This window comes from Porites lutea, chromosome 1 (genome assembly GCF_958299795.1).
Source record: "Porites lutea chromosome 1, jaPorLute2.1, whole genome shotgun sequence".
Lineage (NCBI taxonomy): Eukaryota > Metazoa > Cnidaria > Anthozoa > Scleractinia > Poritidae > Porites > Porites lutea.
In genome coordinates this window covers 46,234,245-46,251,470 of record NC_133201.1, presented here as the reverse complement: position 1 = coordinate 46,251,470, position 17,226 = coordinate 46,234,245, and the positions used below count along the sequence as shown (strand labels likewise).

General features: G+C 36.3%; 1 protein-coding gene across 2 annotated transcripts; it reads right to left on the bottom strand.

The window, feature by feature from the left end:
- Nucleotides 1-3,931: 3,931 nt before the first annotated feature.
- On the bottom strand, nucleotides 3,932-15,071 carry LOC140939030 (photoreceptor-specific nuclear receptor-like). 2 transcript variants are annotated; one of them, XM_073388590.1, is made up of 4 exons: nucleotides 14,957-15,071; nucleotides 14,226-14,507; nucleotides 9,185-9,742; nucleotides 3,932-4,833 (listed from the first exon to the last, which is right to left on the bottom strand). In XM_073388590.1, the coding sequence occupies exons 1-4, from the start codon at nucleotides 14,985-14,987 to the stop codon at nucleotides 4,592-4,594; spliced, it is 1,113 nt and encodes a 370-aa protein (XP_073244691.1). In that variant the 5' UTR covers nucleotides 14,988-15,071; the 3' UTR covers nucleotides 3,932-4,591. The 2 variants fall into 2 exon arrangements, with proteins under 2 accessions (XP_073244691.1, XP_073244698.1); XM_073388597.1 differs by having other exon boundaries at nucleotides 14,226-14,504; nucleotides 14,957-15,058.
- Nucleotides 15,072-17,226: the final 2,155 nt, after the last annotated feature.

Genomic DNA, 17,226 nt, shown 5'->3' with positions numbered 1-17,226 from the left:
AATAAATTGCACGGTTTTTCCTGACTTCGCCATACGCGAAAGCCGTAACTACCTAGTCCAAGACACCAAGAGAGATGATTACTGACAAGAAAACGGAGAATAAATCAAGTGACAGGACAGGGGGTAGTACCTCTGGAGAAATCTGAGCCACGCCCCTGGTATGTGCTTCTATAACGGTGCATTGTCTTTTCTTTGACTCGAAACTTAAAGGGGCTGTGACGTCACGGCTGTCCGGCTCATTTTATTAATATTGCTAATTACATGTCCTTATTCGCAATGGAACTTGTCCTTAGCAAAGAAATTACCTGCAAATGACAAGATCGCTGCTTCATGTGAAACAAATATGTCTCCAAAATATATCAAACGCTACAGACGAAACGAATGAACTTTGAAAAACTGTTAGGCTAACAAGTTTTCAAAAACGATCATTGCAATCCGTTTCAATCTTCTATGAAATTGCCCATTCAGGCCTTCTTTTGTATAGGCTGTGATATCTTTTTCTAATGTCCAGAGCAGTCATTTTTATGTTTCGCTCAATTTGGTGGTAGTCCTAACTGTTTGAATTTTGAGAAATTTCGTGACACAGCCCCTTTCAGTGATTTTCCATAACGGTTCGCTTTATAGGGAGTCAACTGTATAATATTTAGCCATATCTAATTTTTTAAACCGTAAATTTTGCAGCGTAGAAATAACGACACTAATTAAAAAGAGTAACTTAAGTGACGTGCCCACCAAGGTTACCTCCCGGGGGGGAGGAGTGGGGAGGGTGTACTTGGGTTAATTTTTGCTGGGTATGTGCCGCTGGCCTTTCAGTGCCCCTACCCTGTTATAGTCTATTCTGTGGTCAATTATAGACTCCATCCTAGTCACTTTTGGTCAAATACGTAATTTTCACGATCCCAACTTAGTCACTTTGTATTTATGTATATACCTTATATTGAATGAAGAACACTTTACTTCACCTATACAGTAAAAACCCACGAGTAAGAACCTGAAAATTAAGAACATTTTAGCCTAAAATTTGCCATTTATAACCCCTATAAACAAGAACCTGTTCAGCCTAGAAAATGAAAAACAGGTTCTTATTTTTCTAAGTCATATTAGTGAAATGCAGCTGCACAAGCTGTGCAAGAATCCTGTTTGGAGAATTAGGAGCTTGGTATTGCGGTATTGCTGTGCAAATAAAAGTGCTAATTTACTGATGTAAAAAAAAAATAAAGTGCAAGACGTTAATATTGTTGTATCGCATTTTGAAATTGAAAAACACGCAGATTACCATCTCGTTTTGTAGCTTGTTTTTTATTTTTTGTTTTTTTTACAGAAATAAGAACCTAAATAGCCTGAAATTGTGTTAACTACTATTTAAATAAGAACCTGTTTAGGCTAAGTCCAGAAAATGTAGGTTCTTACTTGCGGGTTTTTACTGTAGTACAAACATTCTGGTACGCTTGCTAACCGTAAACATTAAAAACTCTCTGACCCCCCAAATCAGAAAATTTGCGACCCATTATAGTCAATCCAGTCGTGTAAATGCGACCCCATCCAGCGGCTCATCCCCATTAGCCCCTTATAAGGAAGTGCCCCCCCGGGTTACCTCAGTCTGTTCCTTTTGGGAAGGTCTCAAACCAGAAACTTTGGAGGAATAGGTCACGAGGTTGTTTGGAGTACCAGTAATCTACAAAAGTGTTTTGGCCAGTGTTTGACAGCAAGTACCATAACAAAACATTCTATCAAATAAAGTAACGATTTTTTTGGCTACGTTCAGTTCCAAATATCAGTATAAGCAGATTAAAACACTTTGTGTATAATTACAAACAACACACTAGTTAGAAAAACCCTGGGTCCTTTGAAGCTCAGGGTCACGTGACCTTTCTAGTGCCAAATCATATTAAGATACTTACCTAAAATTACTGAAGATTGAATGAGCATAAAATAATGAGTGGGTCTGTCAATTTTTAGGCTTCAGACTCTTGACTGTATGATTTTTATGGGGTTTGAGCAAGTGTAACAATTGAGCAAGTCTCTGGACCGCTAGGCTTGCGGTTGAAGCCACTTTTTTGCATACAAACCCTAATAACGTTGCAGACATTTCAACAATCATAACATTTTATTCCTATTAGTCACCGAAGAATTGACTTCCGGACGAATTTTCCTCGCTCGTTCTATCTCTTTCAATCTCTTGTATTGCTTAAGTTGTATACTATAATGTTGCCTTAGAGTGGTTTTCGTTTGAGTGTCGTAAAACCAAAACCAAAGTAATTACTCTGGCCAATCACATAGGACACAGACAATACATTGAACCAATCAAAACTCGAAGTAATTACATGTGGCTGACGCAAAGCGCGGGAAAATGCATGCGAGCGCGTCACAATTGGCTTTGGTTTTACTTCTGATTGGATGAAAAGGTGGCGCGAATCTTTTAAGCCAATCGCATCGTGTAGAAAGTGCAAAACCAATTACTTTTCGACACTCAAATGAAAACCGCTCTAAGCAGTCACATTAATGCTAGCTGCAAAGGGCCTATCTCTTTTTTCTTTAATGTAGACAATGGTTCTAAAGCCATATATTTTTTTTCTTTTGGAAACAAGTGTACTTTTTTATATTTTTATAATTATTTATTAATTTAGTGTTTGTGGGTGTTTATTGTAAATGTATGTTAATATTTTCAATATAATTATAGAAATTTGCATAAAATGTATTAATCTTTTACATTAATTAAATAAAAAATAAATAGAGATATAAGTAAATTAAATTGACAACTTGTGGATTGTGTATGTTGAGCATTAATTCTGGTATTATTGTCTGTAAACAGAGGAATCGTACTTAGGAAGTTTTTGCCCAAGAGAATTATAATTATTTATTAATTTAGTGTTTGAGGGTGTTCATTTTTGTAAATGTATGTTGATATTTTCAAGATAATTATTTACAGGAATTTACGTAAAATGTATTATTTAATCTTTTACATTAGATAAATAAATGAATAGAGAAATAAATAAATAGATTAACATGTTGTGAATTGTGTATGTTGAGTAGTAATTTGTGGTATTATTGTCTGTAAACAGAGGAATCGTATTTAGGAATTTTTTGCCCAAGGGAAGTTGATGTCTTTAGCCTCGGGCTCATTTGTTATTTAACAATTAATGAATGAGGCTGAGTATCTTATGATCGAGGAGGGTGTTATCCATCGCGGCCGTAGGCCGAGGCGGATAACGCTCTCCGAGATTGCAATAATTCTTCATATGATACGAAAGCCGAATTCAATAATTGTTTCATTATTCATTCAATTTAATTCCTAGTTCAAAACATGGATAAAAAAGGGTAACCTCCATCGATCCATCGAAGGTAAGTTCATCTTCGACAGTGCACGTGTAGGGTTGTTCAGCTCCGCAAATATTCTCCAAATAGCAGATGTCGTCCTTCGAGTTGTCTTCTTGCTGTTCTTGCCATGTTTTTAGCTATTTTTTCGCCTAGTTCTTATTCTTGAAACGAGTGAAATGTACGCCATTTTTCAACTTCACAACCCAAACAACTCAACCTCGTCCCAGGTCTTCTCGGTTAACGGTGCATTAACCTGCAAGAACGCTGCTTTCAGTTTTTATGTCATTTCCTCGCTAAACACAAAATTCTTCCAAATTTGGTCATCAGTAACTGGTTATGATGAATTAAACGTGTACTTTTAGCCAATCAGAATCGGGGAAATATTTTGAATGAATAATAATAGTAGTGTGAGCGTGTGAAAGCGTTGCTTACATATTGCCCAGTGAAATTATTACCCTCACTTTTGTTGTACAAGGTGATGGTTCTAAGTTTCAGAGTTTTTGGTCATTCAAAAAGACGCTCTTTACCGGCAAAGTCGGGCTCTTTAAGTGTTCGATTAGTTTCGAGCATTAAATCGTAGTCATTGTTATTACAACTGTCAAACCATTTTTTATTTCTTTACTTTAACTTCTCTTTAAGGTGATTATCTAGCGACCTTTAACTTCTAGAGATGATTTACATTTAAATTATATGAAGTTGCCTTAAATATTTTTTCTCTGATAATTTATCTGTTGTTTCTTCTTGTTTCAATCCTCCGAAAAATTCATTTACGTTGTTACGTAAAAGGATCGATTTTTATTATTGTGAGCTTTCATAAGATAAAATTTTTGGGTATTATGCTAACGTTCTATTTCCTCTTTAGAGTTTAAAGCAGAACAATGGGTTCAATCCGTTCAGTAACAGGAGACTTGTTCCCGGATTTATAACACATTATTATTGCTATAAAATCTAGTCGGGAGGATCAAAATGTGGACCGACCCTACACTTATAATCGTTTGACTATGATACAAGTCCAGAAGAATAGTTCCCTGTCTATCATTAACACGTTTGTATATTTGTGGACCAACAAACTTAGTCGACCAGTCGAAAATCAAATCAGTCCGGCGAGCTGCCCATGTCACGCCCGGTCAAAGAATATCTGGACACAGGTCACGATCTTGAAGGCAAGACATCCTGTAACACTGTGTTGAAACATCAGTGGGTATGTTCTTATTTCATTCCCCAGGATAGGTTTCCGTGTGTGCGCCGACTTTGAACTGAATACTTAAGATCATCAACTGGACTTGAACATGTCACACAGGAGACTCTCAATCGCCACGCTACCAATGGTCTGACGAAAAAACAGTTCTTCGATCGTCTTAGGGTTCACCATTCTCAGAGATGGTAACATAAGCAGCAGTTTTCCAAAACGAACTTGCTGACCAGGAAAATGCCTTCTGATGTAATCCCCCAACATGATTTGTGCTTGGTCCTGGTAGCATTCTACTTGCTGAGGATCCCGTAAGCCTCTGAGCTCTAAAAGTTTCAAGGAAAAAATATATTAAGCTGCAGCAAAACGTTTTTATTCTAGGTGAATAGGTGTGTTCCGCGTACGTTCTCGAGGACTGACACTATTGAAATGAAATATTGGAAACTTATCCCCCTTTTAAGGCTCAAACCAGGGAAATGACATTAGAGACCTTACTATTCGAGGAAGAGGGCGACTATGAAGACGAGATTTGACTTTAATAGACAACCCGAAAAGCTTCATTGTACTTGTTTTAACCAGAAAAGTTATCACGGTTATTTTTATTGAACGAGGTTAAGAAGCCCTCTCCGTATAGGAAAATGATAGAACTTCTAACATTTGATAACTTGTTTCCACCACTACGACAATGTCGCTAAATCTAGTAGTAGAATGACGACAGCTATCTTGTTTTCCCGCCAAAAGGCCGCTTTTTCCCGCGCGCGCACTACTTAGTATTGAGAAAATCTCGTTCTCGTACACGTCCTCGTCTTAAAAAATACAGGTCTCTACTTACAAGAAGCGGACCCGATGAATGAATTGTCATGTGCGCGCTATATATTAAGGCGTGTTCAAATTATTTACTATGAAAAGACTTTTCTCATACATAATTTCCGCTCGCTCAGTGTGGGTTATGTACATTCCGCTTACTTCGCAAAGTGTGAAGTAAAATGAATAACTAAGGTCGCATAAAGTGTTGACGCATGCGGCTATATAAAGCATGCACTAGCTATCGTCAGTAAATTGCTCTAGACCCGTTAAGGTACATTTCATGATTAATTTTATTCCTTTTTTTTTTGGGCATCCTTACTTGCCTATAATTTCACGCGTGATTAGCATGCGCACATTAAAACACGGCGGATTTGCCTTAAAGCTGGAGTTCGCCTGTGAGGTAGATTTTCATTTTCTCAAATGTAGACGAGTGTGGTGCCGTTGCATTTTTTTTTCTCTTTTGAGTAGTAAATTTCTTTCTCTAGAATAGAACAAAATAGAGACTAATTTTCAGTGCAGAAAAAGAAGCAATCGTAGGAAAATAATCATATCGGTATTTTTAGGAATCATTTCACATGTATACATACCTTCCCCCACCCCGCCCCCCCCCCCCTCCCCCCAAAAAATAATAATAAATACCAATGTAAGTTTCTACGACATAAACAACCAATCGGTAAATTTTGACAAAAATCTCATTGGTCATATTTTTCATAAATGACCTTGAAGGACTTTGGCTTCACTCACCATCCTAGCGGAGGGAGTCAATCCTGGCCATTTCCGGAAATATTTTTCTGATTTTGATCGCCGAATTTAACCTCGTAAAACTGTACTGATTGCCCTATGTGTTGCATTGTTTACATCGCGATACAAGGTTTTTAAGCAATCGTGCAGCATTCTCTTGAATCATTAATTGCGTATAAAGAAGTGCATTTTGATTGGTTCTCCAGAAAAAACCCAGCTTTGGAACAGAGTTTTACGCTTGAGGGTTTTTACGCTTCTGTTTCAAATGTTTTTAACTTTCACTACGAATTAACAATTATCAAGGCTGTGGCGGTTTAAAACCATGTATAGTTATCTAACCTGTTACGAATTTTCAAAGACTCGGATGTCGTGAGTCGACTCTAGCTTGAGAGAAATTACAGTTAGGGTTGTTTGCTAAATTGTAAATAATTCAGTATTTAGTCCGTAGATATTCATTTTTGTATTCAAAGGTTTCCTCATTATTATGTCTTTAAGAAATTCCCTAAAATAGATTTCATGTCTACAAACAAACTACCCAAACCGTCTTCTTTTGCCACCAGTCTTATCTGTTGCTTTAAAGATACAATGAAGAAAGATTTAAAACTCTTATTTTTTTCAGAACTTTACTTTAACCATCTAGTTAATTCAGTGACGCTTGTCTATCAAAATAAGTTTTCTGTTAGGGCAGCCCTATTCGAACGAAAAAAGGCTTTTGACGCGCGTGGTAAAGAAGAATCGAGTGTGGAAAGTCGCCTCTTGAATCTGCATTTGAATGAAATGCAAGATATTAATTATCTTGACTTTTTTGTATCCAGCGCGGGAAGTTAGGTCTGTCAACTGATGTAATTTGGATGTTATTGAGTATAACTTGACATCCGAGTCAAGGCGGGTGGTAGAATAATTCAGGATGATTTTTATTATATTATTTTTTACTTTGAAAACACCTGTTACATAAACCACAGTGTAGAATAATCCAACACGTTTATTTTTACAAACATTGTGAAAAAGGAAGGTACTCGACTGGCTCCTCTTTTCTTCTTGCTTTTTGTCCTAATTCTTGTTAAAAACTCACTTCGTTTAAGCTCGGAGGAACTAGTAGATAAAGTTTCTTTTTTTCTATACTTTTTGGACAGACACAATAAATTGAATAAAGCAATTCAAGGCTTGCTTTGTTTCGAGATAGGGAGGTATCAATTTAAGGCAAGACTCGGTTTGATGTGCAATGTAGTTATGTCTATTTGTTTAAATGAAACAGATAAATTGCTTTATGAACCAAAGATCCAGTTCGAATAATACTTTAGTAGTCTGGAAGGTTTAAGCTATCTTTTGGAATAAAGTTGTTTCCATTCAACAGTTTTGGCGTAAACAGACATACCAGCGCTTTTCAACATCAGTTTATTTTCGGCTATAGTTTGTGATGACCATCTTTGAGTACTCTAGAACTAGAAGCAATTTATCTCTTTGTGGTATCGTCCATTAGGTCGTTTTATCGTTATCTCCACACTGATCAAACCAATGTCAACTTGAACTTTCTTGAAGAAACTACGAACTCCGACAGAGGAATAACAAAACTCTAAACTCTTTGGCAAATAAAACAAACTTCATGTTTTCGCATCTTCTTCCAAAAACCTCCATTGTTTCTTTATTTTGGAAGAGAAAAAAATGCTCATTACAAGTGCTGGTAAATGATTTTGAACAAATTCTTGAAGCCCTTACTTTTTATAATTACGAAGCACAGATAACAAGTTTGACGATTCTTTTGCCAGATCATTAATATGAAAGAGTGTAAGTTTCAGATTTGATTAAAGTTAATATGAGAAACTTAGAATCGCCATAATTAGGAACATTTCAATAACCGAAGCATACAAGCTTATTAAGGAATTCAATCATAGAGAAATGGTTTTTAATTATAGATGAGCGAAAGTGTGGACTCAAAGCGGGAACTAAATTACAGAAAATTAAGCGGCTTTGATTTAGCTATGATATGGTTATTGATACGACCGGCTAATAAAGCAGAACTAAAAAACACACTTGAGCTTATTAATACACGCTAATATCTGAGGTCCTTTACATGTGCGCCTGTAGAGCGACAAATGGATTATTCTCTTCTAGAATAAATTTTACTTTCAAAATACAAGACTTTCAATTTTAGTTGATTAATGCCTTTTACGAACTTGGTTAGTCTATTACGATTTTATACGTCGCCCATCAGATATGAGATAAGTTTCCAATATTCAATTTAACAGTGAAAACGCGTGAAACTATAGCGAAAAAAAAATTACATAAATAAAAAAAAAAACTAGTCCTATAAAATTGGCTTCAAAAGTATTCCTGTGCCGGGATTTTTGAGCATTTTGCCGACATTACGATAACTAAAAAATTAAAAATCTCAACAATGATTCTAAAAGATAACTTCTGAAAGCAGCGGCGTACTTTAAATTCATTTTGTGGTAAAGTCGCAAAATTCCGTTCAACTCTACACTTTATGGGGGAATTTAATTCAAATACAAACATATTAATGCCGATGCAGCCGACTTTTGAAGAAAAATACCGAAGGTTTACATTCGACTTTGACAATAACACAACACTTTCTGTCAATGGTGAGCGCGCATGGAGAAAACGTAAGTTTTCAGTCCCCTTTTTATCCGCGGTAAATTCCTGTTTAGTTTAAAGTTTGGAAATAAATTTGTGATCCCGTACGGCTGACTTTCTATGATTTTGGCTCGATGGTGGATTTTTATTTTAACTTAAAGCTGCGGAAGACAACCATTTACAAAAGAGAACATAAATGAAAAAAAAAAAAAAAGAAAGAAAAGAAAAGAAAAGAAAAGAAAAGAAATACACCGTAGAAGTTATTCACGCTATACCAGAATATCGGATGGCTATCGAAAGCAATCCGATATTTTATGAACACCTAACCGATATGTGACTCTCCACGTTAGAGACAGGCGGGTGCAGCGTAGATTTGCTTCGTTACATAAAATGGCATTGAAATAACCATTCTTCATGTGAACTGAAACCCTATCTTACATGGCTTTTGTGCCTGCGCAAAATCTATCCGGTATAGTTTGAACATAGCTTAAGATATACTCGATGATTATTATTCCCGACTTTTAATTTCTGACTTACCGGATTTGAAGAGCACCACTGCCTTTAGACAAGCAAACTCAGCTTCGCCGACTTGCAGACTTCGAAAGCGTGCGCTTATTTCTTGGAGCATGCGGATGTCAGCCATGGTTGCGACTATTTTTTCGGCTGGCGTGTTGTCGACGTGCATGCCCGCCGCGGCCAGTAGCGGTGCCACTTCCAAAGGCATATTCCATTGAACAGCGCCCATAATGAAGAGTTCCCTCCAACCTTCCTCTAACAAAATCACCTGATCTCGGAAAGGTAAATTCACAAACGATGGAATGTTCCTGGCCCATTTCACAGAAATAAACAGCAGACGAGCAGCCGATTCGCAGATTGCATCTGGTGTGGAAGAGTATAGTGAGGTCGTTATTTCTTGTTGTGGGGTGTAAGGGATACCGGGGTTTTGATGTGCGAACCTGTGCACTGCTTCACGGCAAGGTTCCGCCACAATCAAACTCGTCAGAAAATCGCTGTTCATGATTTTGCTGGCATATTCTTCTCCTAGTGAAGGCTTAAGGAGTCTAGTCGAGTTTGGTTGTCTCTCTTGTTGAACGGCTATAATTGAAAAGAAATTTAAAAGATGAGACTTCTTGACACAAAATAAAGCAATATTTGGCTTGTATTACCAGGTGGAGTCGTGTGTGCTATGTGCATGTTCCTAAATAATTCTGGCTTGAAATGGAATCGCACATTTTGGTATGTCGACCAAGCAGCCAGAGACAGGGCTTTTACTATTCCGAGGCATTTTTCTGGACCCTTCCTGTTCTTCGTTCCTTCCTTGTCTATCATACTTTTCAAATCAGATTTTAAATAAGTGGACGAGGTAGAAAAAATATTTTTATTTACAAAGTAATCGACCCAAGCTCGCTTTTTAAGATCTTACAAGTAAAACCTACGTATACTTGCTTGGTTAAAAAAATTGTCATTTCAATCAATTTAAGTTTACCCTGTGCCATGAAGGCCAATATTTCATTAAGCACGCGTGTGGATCACCGTTTATATAATTGATAAAGGCATTCGAAGGACAGTGATACTTTAGAGTTAACATCAATGACCTCTGTTTGTGGTATTATTTTTTGGAATCAAATTTAGCTTTTTTCTCAAGCTGAATATGTATCCAGTACCAGCTGAACAGTTTTAGACAAAAAGCTAAGGCAGAAAGCTCTCTTTAATGATAAAACTTTATTCAGAGGGCGTTATCAAATGCTGATTATGTTAGTGACAAGCGAGAACCGAACAACACTAGGTCTAAATAAAATTAAAGTGTTGTTATCGCAATGAAACTGTTTCAGGACTGTTAACCCTATTCGAAGGAGCCGGTAGCAATGAGAAAACCACTATTTCAAAAGTAGAATGTCTTTCAATATTGGACGGCCCTATTAAGGCTATTTCAAAACGCGATTTCTAAATTATTGAATAGAATATTTAGAATACCTAGGAGTAAAATTTTGTCTACGAAGGCGGGTACGTAATGTTTTATTAATGCTTCAGTTTCACTGATAGTACTTTTAGGTGATTGCATTTCACCATTGTTTCTTACAAAAGATCCCTTGGAGAACTAAGGAGGTTTCTTCCTGGATTACTTTCGAATTTAAATATAAAAGTTATCGATTAGATGCAATACAGATTGCATACTTTACTGAACAAAGCTAAATGCAATAGTTAGAAAGCGAGATGCAAAGAGGGAACAATTTTGTTCCTTGATAAACTGAAAGGAAAGAGAAACCTCAGACTGTCTGTTTTTTCCCACACGCAGTTTAAGGACAAAGCAATTAAAATTTATTACACAATGAATCGAAAATCCGTCTTTTCTCCTACATTTGATCTTGAATTCTTTGTTTTCTACATTAATACGATTGGATAAACAGAATCTTTAGTTAGAAACTTCACTGCTTACTTCGTAAGACGGTTTAAATGCGAAAGAGAAGTGATTCAGCTATCAGTTAGACTTTTTGAGTATTTAGGGTCGGTTTAGGTTGTGCTTGTCTATGGCCCTGTAAAATTCAATTTTCGTTTTCACTTGTCAAGTTCCGTTACTGCTGAAACATTCCGACCTTTTCTTTTCTGGGGTACAAGCTATGAAACGCAAGACGAACGCTGCAAACCCAAACCTGCTACATGAATTCAATTCTCGCCCTTTTTATTCAATCATAATACAAACTCTCTGTAAAATAATTCCGTTGACTTCTTTTCTCTATAAAATAATTTCAAATACCCTGTCATACAAAGCCTATAAGTCGTCACCTTGGCAAAAATGCCTTTTATATATAAAAAAACAAAAGCCAGTCTTAGAGTCTTACAAAAAACCTATTTTACCACACAGTAGTCGCTTCTTGTTTTCAAACGGACTTTTTTCCTTCACTTTTTTTCGATAAATTTGACTGCAAAACTTTTTAACCACTTCATCATTACTTTTAGTTGAAGTGCAACATTGCATGTAATAACGCTTCCCCTAACTTACTGTTTTCTGCTTGATTATAACTTTCTTCATATCACTGCTGAATCTAAAAACCACTCTTCTGTATTGCCGTTACAATCCAAAAGATGTCCTGGGACTTTTAGAGACTGTTCGCCCGAAAAAATGTTTTGGTCAACATTTGTTTGCTAATTAGATCTTCTCGCTTTTCGACAACAGCTCTTCAGAGTATTTAAGTTTATAAGGCTTGTTCGAAATGCAGTGGAAATGTAGGCTTCCTGGATAAAATCCAAATTAAATCAACCGGCCTCTTTTTTTAATTCTTATTTTTTTTTATTTTCATGAAAAGTTTCACCCCAATGGTCGATATAAAAGGGTTGTAGCAAAATCATAACACGGAAGATTCCTAACATTTTTAATTCATTAAACTTGAAAAATTTTTGAAATCATTTTTCTCACTGTAATCTATCTGTGGCTTTTAAAGATAATTTTAGCAGAGTGGCCTCCTGCTTGCTTTAAATCAGTGAAATTTATCCATATGAGATGAAAATATTTCTTCATTTAGCGGTTACTGGTCAAATAATTCCTTATTGACTTTACTCAAGACAAGTTTGTGGCAAGTTTTCACAATAATTTGAAAATTATTTTACGAGTTCTGTAGGATCCCGTTACATAACAATCCAACCTGTTTATAATAAAGCTTTTTTTGGCATGGCCTAATTCAAGACAACGAAAGAATACTGCCCAGAAATGTAATATCATTGTTTAAAAGAAATGCTAAGATACCACAAAAGATGTGTCTTAAACACAGGTCTGGCTTTCCCATTTCATAAACAGTCCTTTTGTTGAACAAAGCTCTATTTTTTCTCCCTGAGAAACACTGAAAAACATAAAAATATTTGTATGTAGAAAACGCAAGGTAAAGGAAGGATTATAATAAAAAACTGTGGTTTCTTAAGCTCTTTAAATGAGAATAACGTCAAAAGAAAGGCGTTTTAATGTTTAGCGAAGGCCACGCGTTTTTGTTTATTTTATCATCCAGTTCTCACTGCTGCCCCCAGTATTACAATAGCGTATCACTATCTATATTAATCTATTCAAAACAGCGGCGTGGAGCTACTAAATTGCCTGTATTTCAAATAAACCATAATCGTGTTAACACCGGTGTTTTCCTCTACCTTAGGAAAAGTAATTTCCTTTGGTTCTTTGCGCCAATGTCAAACAAGGATCCTTTTTTAAGCTTAAAGTAGTGATGTCCTCCATGTAGTCCGTCAATTTAGCAGAAAGTTTTCAGTGAGATATTGTATATAGCTCATACAATAGATGCATTTGTTTCCTTGCAGAAAACTTATTTTATTGTTTAGGGAAGAATGAAGGCGAGTTACATTTCAAAAGAAGAATACAGCACAGATTTTCTAATGAATAGAAAAATTTCCTCCCGACTAATCCCTTTACATCACCTGCGGAAAGCTGTTTCAGTTAGTATCACAATGTACCCAGTCTCGTGCCTTTCCTTTAGAAGCCAAAATGTAAGTTGTTGTTCATCAAATGTTGCTAAAACTCCAAATAATTTCATTTTACAGGATGTAAACTTTTCCTCAAAGCTGCCGCCAAATGTTTTTTTTTTCAGCAGTTGAAAAGGTTTTTTCACCTGTACTCATTAGGACGACATATGCTGTTTTCGGTCATGGTTCACTGATTATCACTTCGGACAATTTACTGTTTTTCTAATCTTCCCGCGATATCATGCTAGCTTTTCATTAGGACACATTTATTTACCATTTTGTCGGGAAACTCTAATTTCTTAGAGCATTGCGCGGGCACAGCACTGAATAAATAAAGTTTAATTGCGAAAGTTCTACGACCGCAGCTTGCGAAAATACACAGTGATTTGTTGTCCCTGAAAAATTGGACGAAAGTTTGACGTTTCCTTTTTATTATAAAGATTAATTGGAACTAATTGCTGTCTTCGAAATTCAATGTATTTAGGGAACAATGTCCCTCCACCAGAGTATCAAAATATCATTTTCAAAATACGTATCATGTCGTCAAATTAAAGAGAATTCCAAAATACCAAACATCGTATAAATTGTGATAAGGATTTGCGTCGCTCAAGAGTTTCAACTTTAAACTATTCAGGGGCAGTCCTCAAACTCGACTTTTAGGACTTTTCAACGAAATTCTTCAATTTTAACGTTTTGGATGATGCGAAGTAAACATTCTGTCACCGAATTAAATTTTAATTTTTTTTTTTTTACTCAGGAGCAGGACATTTTGCTTTACCTCTCATACCAAGAAAAGAATTCTTCTTTCTAAATGGCTCCAGTGAAAAGGGTGTCATATTTTAAAAGAATTCCGCCCTCTTTTTAGTCATAATACATGGGTTTGAAAATTGAGGACAAAAAGCTTGGCAAAGCGTTGTGTTCATCGATTATTCAACAATGTTACCCCGGAATTAGGTTAAGCTTCTCTGTTAAGATATGTGACAAAAACCAAAACAAAATCTATGATCAGGGTCGTTTTTTAATTACATTTTCCCGGCGAGTCAGTCGCGGGGTGTGAGGAAGAGCGTACGCCTGTCGATGATCGAAAAGTAACTTTAAGACTAACTTTCTCACTTACCGAATCGGTTCATCTTGACATCAAGACATTTTTGAAAGCGGCATGCTTGGCACTGATTTCGTCTCTTTTTATCTACGACACAATTTCCATTTCCCTTGCAGGAATAGACCATATCTCTCCTTACGCTACGCATGAAAAAACCGCTACATCCATCACACGTGTAGACTCCATAATGACGACCAGAAGAAATATCTCCGCAAACTTTACAAAGAACTTCGGGCTTGCGTTCCACTGCTTCCAGTTTCTTCGGCGACGGGTTTTCACGATCCATTTCGTGGTCTTCTAACGAATGTAATAGTCAAGACAAAAACAATGAAAAAAGTCATAAGAAGTAACTCACGGGACACGAGTTTGTAAAATAAGAGAAACCATTTTTGGTTGGCGACGTACGAAGTAATTCCAGGTTTACTAAATGACAGAAATAATCTGTTTAAAGAAATCTTTGCTTCCGTGGAAATCGTTGAGAAAAAAAAATTAGTTTCTCCACTGACGTATTTAAAAATACTAAAATCAAGCGGGCTACCACCATGAAAAAATAAAGATAAAGTCTACATTTTTGAAGAGAAAACATAGGTATACCTTAGTATCGTCTTCCAGCTAATGGGATTTTAATTAAAAGTAAAACCCTTTAAGGACTCCAAACTTTTAAACTCACTACGTAGAAAAACTTCCGTAGCCTGTCAGTTTAAAATTCTTACGAATGAGCGCACTTTAAAGTCCAATCACCTCACCTACTATCGATGTTTGATGCTCCACGTCCATAACAAAGCTACGAATAAAACGGCTCGTTAAAATTTTTGGATTCTTCCTCTCGCGGTTCTGGCGTTTTATAGTCTCTTGCACACGTTGAAGGGGCTTTTGGACTTGTACATTGCCACCGCACCTTGTAGTTTGACTAGTCCAGCTGCCGCGCTAATCACGTGACTTAAGAGATCTGTCATTGGTTAAAAGAGCTAATTAAAGTTGGTGGCCCAAATGAAAGCCCATGCATATCAGTAGCATTTTTGTAATTTAATCTGCTCATCAATGACTTTTGTTTGGGCGGTAAAGTGTTTTCGCAGCTTTTTTACACTTTTATTCGCCATCAAAACAATTAGCAATCCATTGCTTTGAAATGTTGATTCTATGCATATAGAATCTGAAGATAATATGCTCCACACGTGCTATCCAAATAAGTGACCTATATTACCTTCATAGCAAAAAATACCTCGTTTGCAAAGGTATAACAGCGGATCTCAGATGCTTAGAAATGATTTTCCTTTAACGCATATTTTTTTAAAGCCCTTGACAAGAAACTATTGTTATGCTTTAATTACAGTATCATCGCATTCAAAACTGCTTGTTTTCTTACAAACGGCTCATATCACACCATGAAATTTAATTATCGGTCCGTATTATGTGTTTAGTGCGTTCAGTGTGAATACACGTAATTTATGGCACGCGCCCCTCCATTTGAGTGCAGCCACGGATGGCTTTCACCCAATTGTAGTGGCTGACGCAGCTTGAACTTTTTTTCTGGCCATAATGCGTCTCTGTTTGACAATCAAACAATTTTGAGGTAGTTTAAAATTTTGGACGAACCCAAGGTTAGTGACTTGGTTATATTGTTTTGAGGCACCTGCATCGCTTACCGCGTCAAGTTAAGATTAAATAATAATAGACAAGTGATTTTTTTTCACACTGTTGTCATAAGAATAGTTCTAATTGTGATTTGATTTAGAAACCTAGTTTCCGACAGTCAACAAAAACTGTGATGTTAATGAAGAATGCACAGACTTTAGCCCTGTGCTTCTATTGTGGCAAGGTACAAATCTTTAAAAACTTTGAATTGCGTTGTTGGTTATCACCGTCAAATTCGGCAACACTACAGGGCTGCGTATTCGTCAGAAAAGTTGCCCACAGAGCGAATTTGGCGCTGTTGTCAACATGAAAAAGATACTTTATCTATTACAAACTTAAATGCATTATTGATAACTGAGGAAATTTCGATACGGCTTCTAACAGGAAGAGAACGTTTTTAATCAATGCTTGCCGGGAAAATTAACGCGTTTTGCCACACAGAAAACATACTATGTTCCTTTAGTTCCGTTACCAGAGCTGACCTTCTTGGGTATTTTTATCAATACAATTTTTTTTCAGAAATGAGATTAAGGCTGGGAATCTAGCTTCGGAATAGCACTGAGTGTTTTCCTGAGATTGTTTTAACCGTACGCCACACCGATAAGATACTCATTTGTATCAGACCAATCAAACAAAACATAATTTTTTCGAACGAGGAATTAGAGGAGGTTTTAAGCTAGTAAATACAATGAAACCTACACTGAGTGTTAAGAGGTCAGAATATGATTTGTCATTTCCAGATAAATAGTAAGGAATTATGAGCCGCCTAAATTAGACTTCAATGTTTTGACGATCGCCTTTGCTGAAGCAGATGGCAGAAAAGAATTGGCGTTTGTTCTTGAAAAAGTAAATTCAAATTTCCTAAAATTCGTCACTGTTTACTTTTCCACTCTTAGCCGGTCTTAGCTGAGATAATATGTTTCCTGTGGAGTGATTTCTTTGTTTTCTCTGGACAAGAGCACGTTTTTTAATGCGATTTTAATAAACGAACATAGCATAAATGTCATTCAGAACAACATACGCGAGATGAGGCAATCAAAAACTTTTTTAATCCAAAGTTTGTGATTATTTACAAAGAGTTAAATAGCTGTCTTCAATTCAGTCTTTGTGGATAGCTTCTGATCTTTCATTTAGATTTTTGCACATTGTTTTCTGTCGCACCGGGAAAAGAATTTTTGTGTCCTTTTGAACAGAGCTCGGATTGAGTGTATCGATATTGAAAAGTGGAGTATAAAAATTGTATCATTAACTTCCTTTAAACAACTTTTAATCATTAAGCGGGTCGCTAAATATCTATTAAAACACGAGTACACCCTTCATTTCTTAAACGTACTGAATACTTCGCTGAACTGAGCTAAGAAGGAAAATAAATTTTCGATAC

Coding starts and splice junctions, on each gene's coding strand:
- LOC140939030 (XM_073388590.1), bottom strand. CDS start 14,987: ATGGACGTGGAGCATCAAACATCGATAGTAG. Junction 9,743..14,225: donor TGTCAAGATGAACCGATTCG/GTAAGTGAGAAA, acceptor TTTCAATTATAG/CCGTTCAACAAGAGAGACAA. Junction 4,834..9,184: donor AGTGGTGCTCTTCAAATCCG/GTAAGTCAGAAA, acceptor TGAAACTTTTAG/AGCTCAGAGGCTTACGGGAT.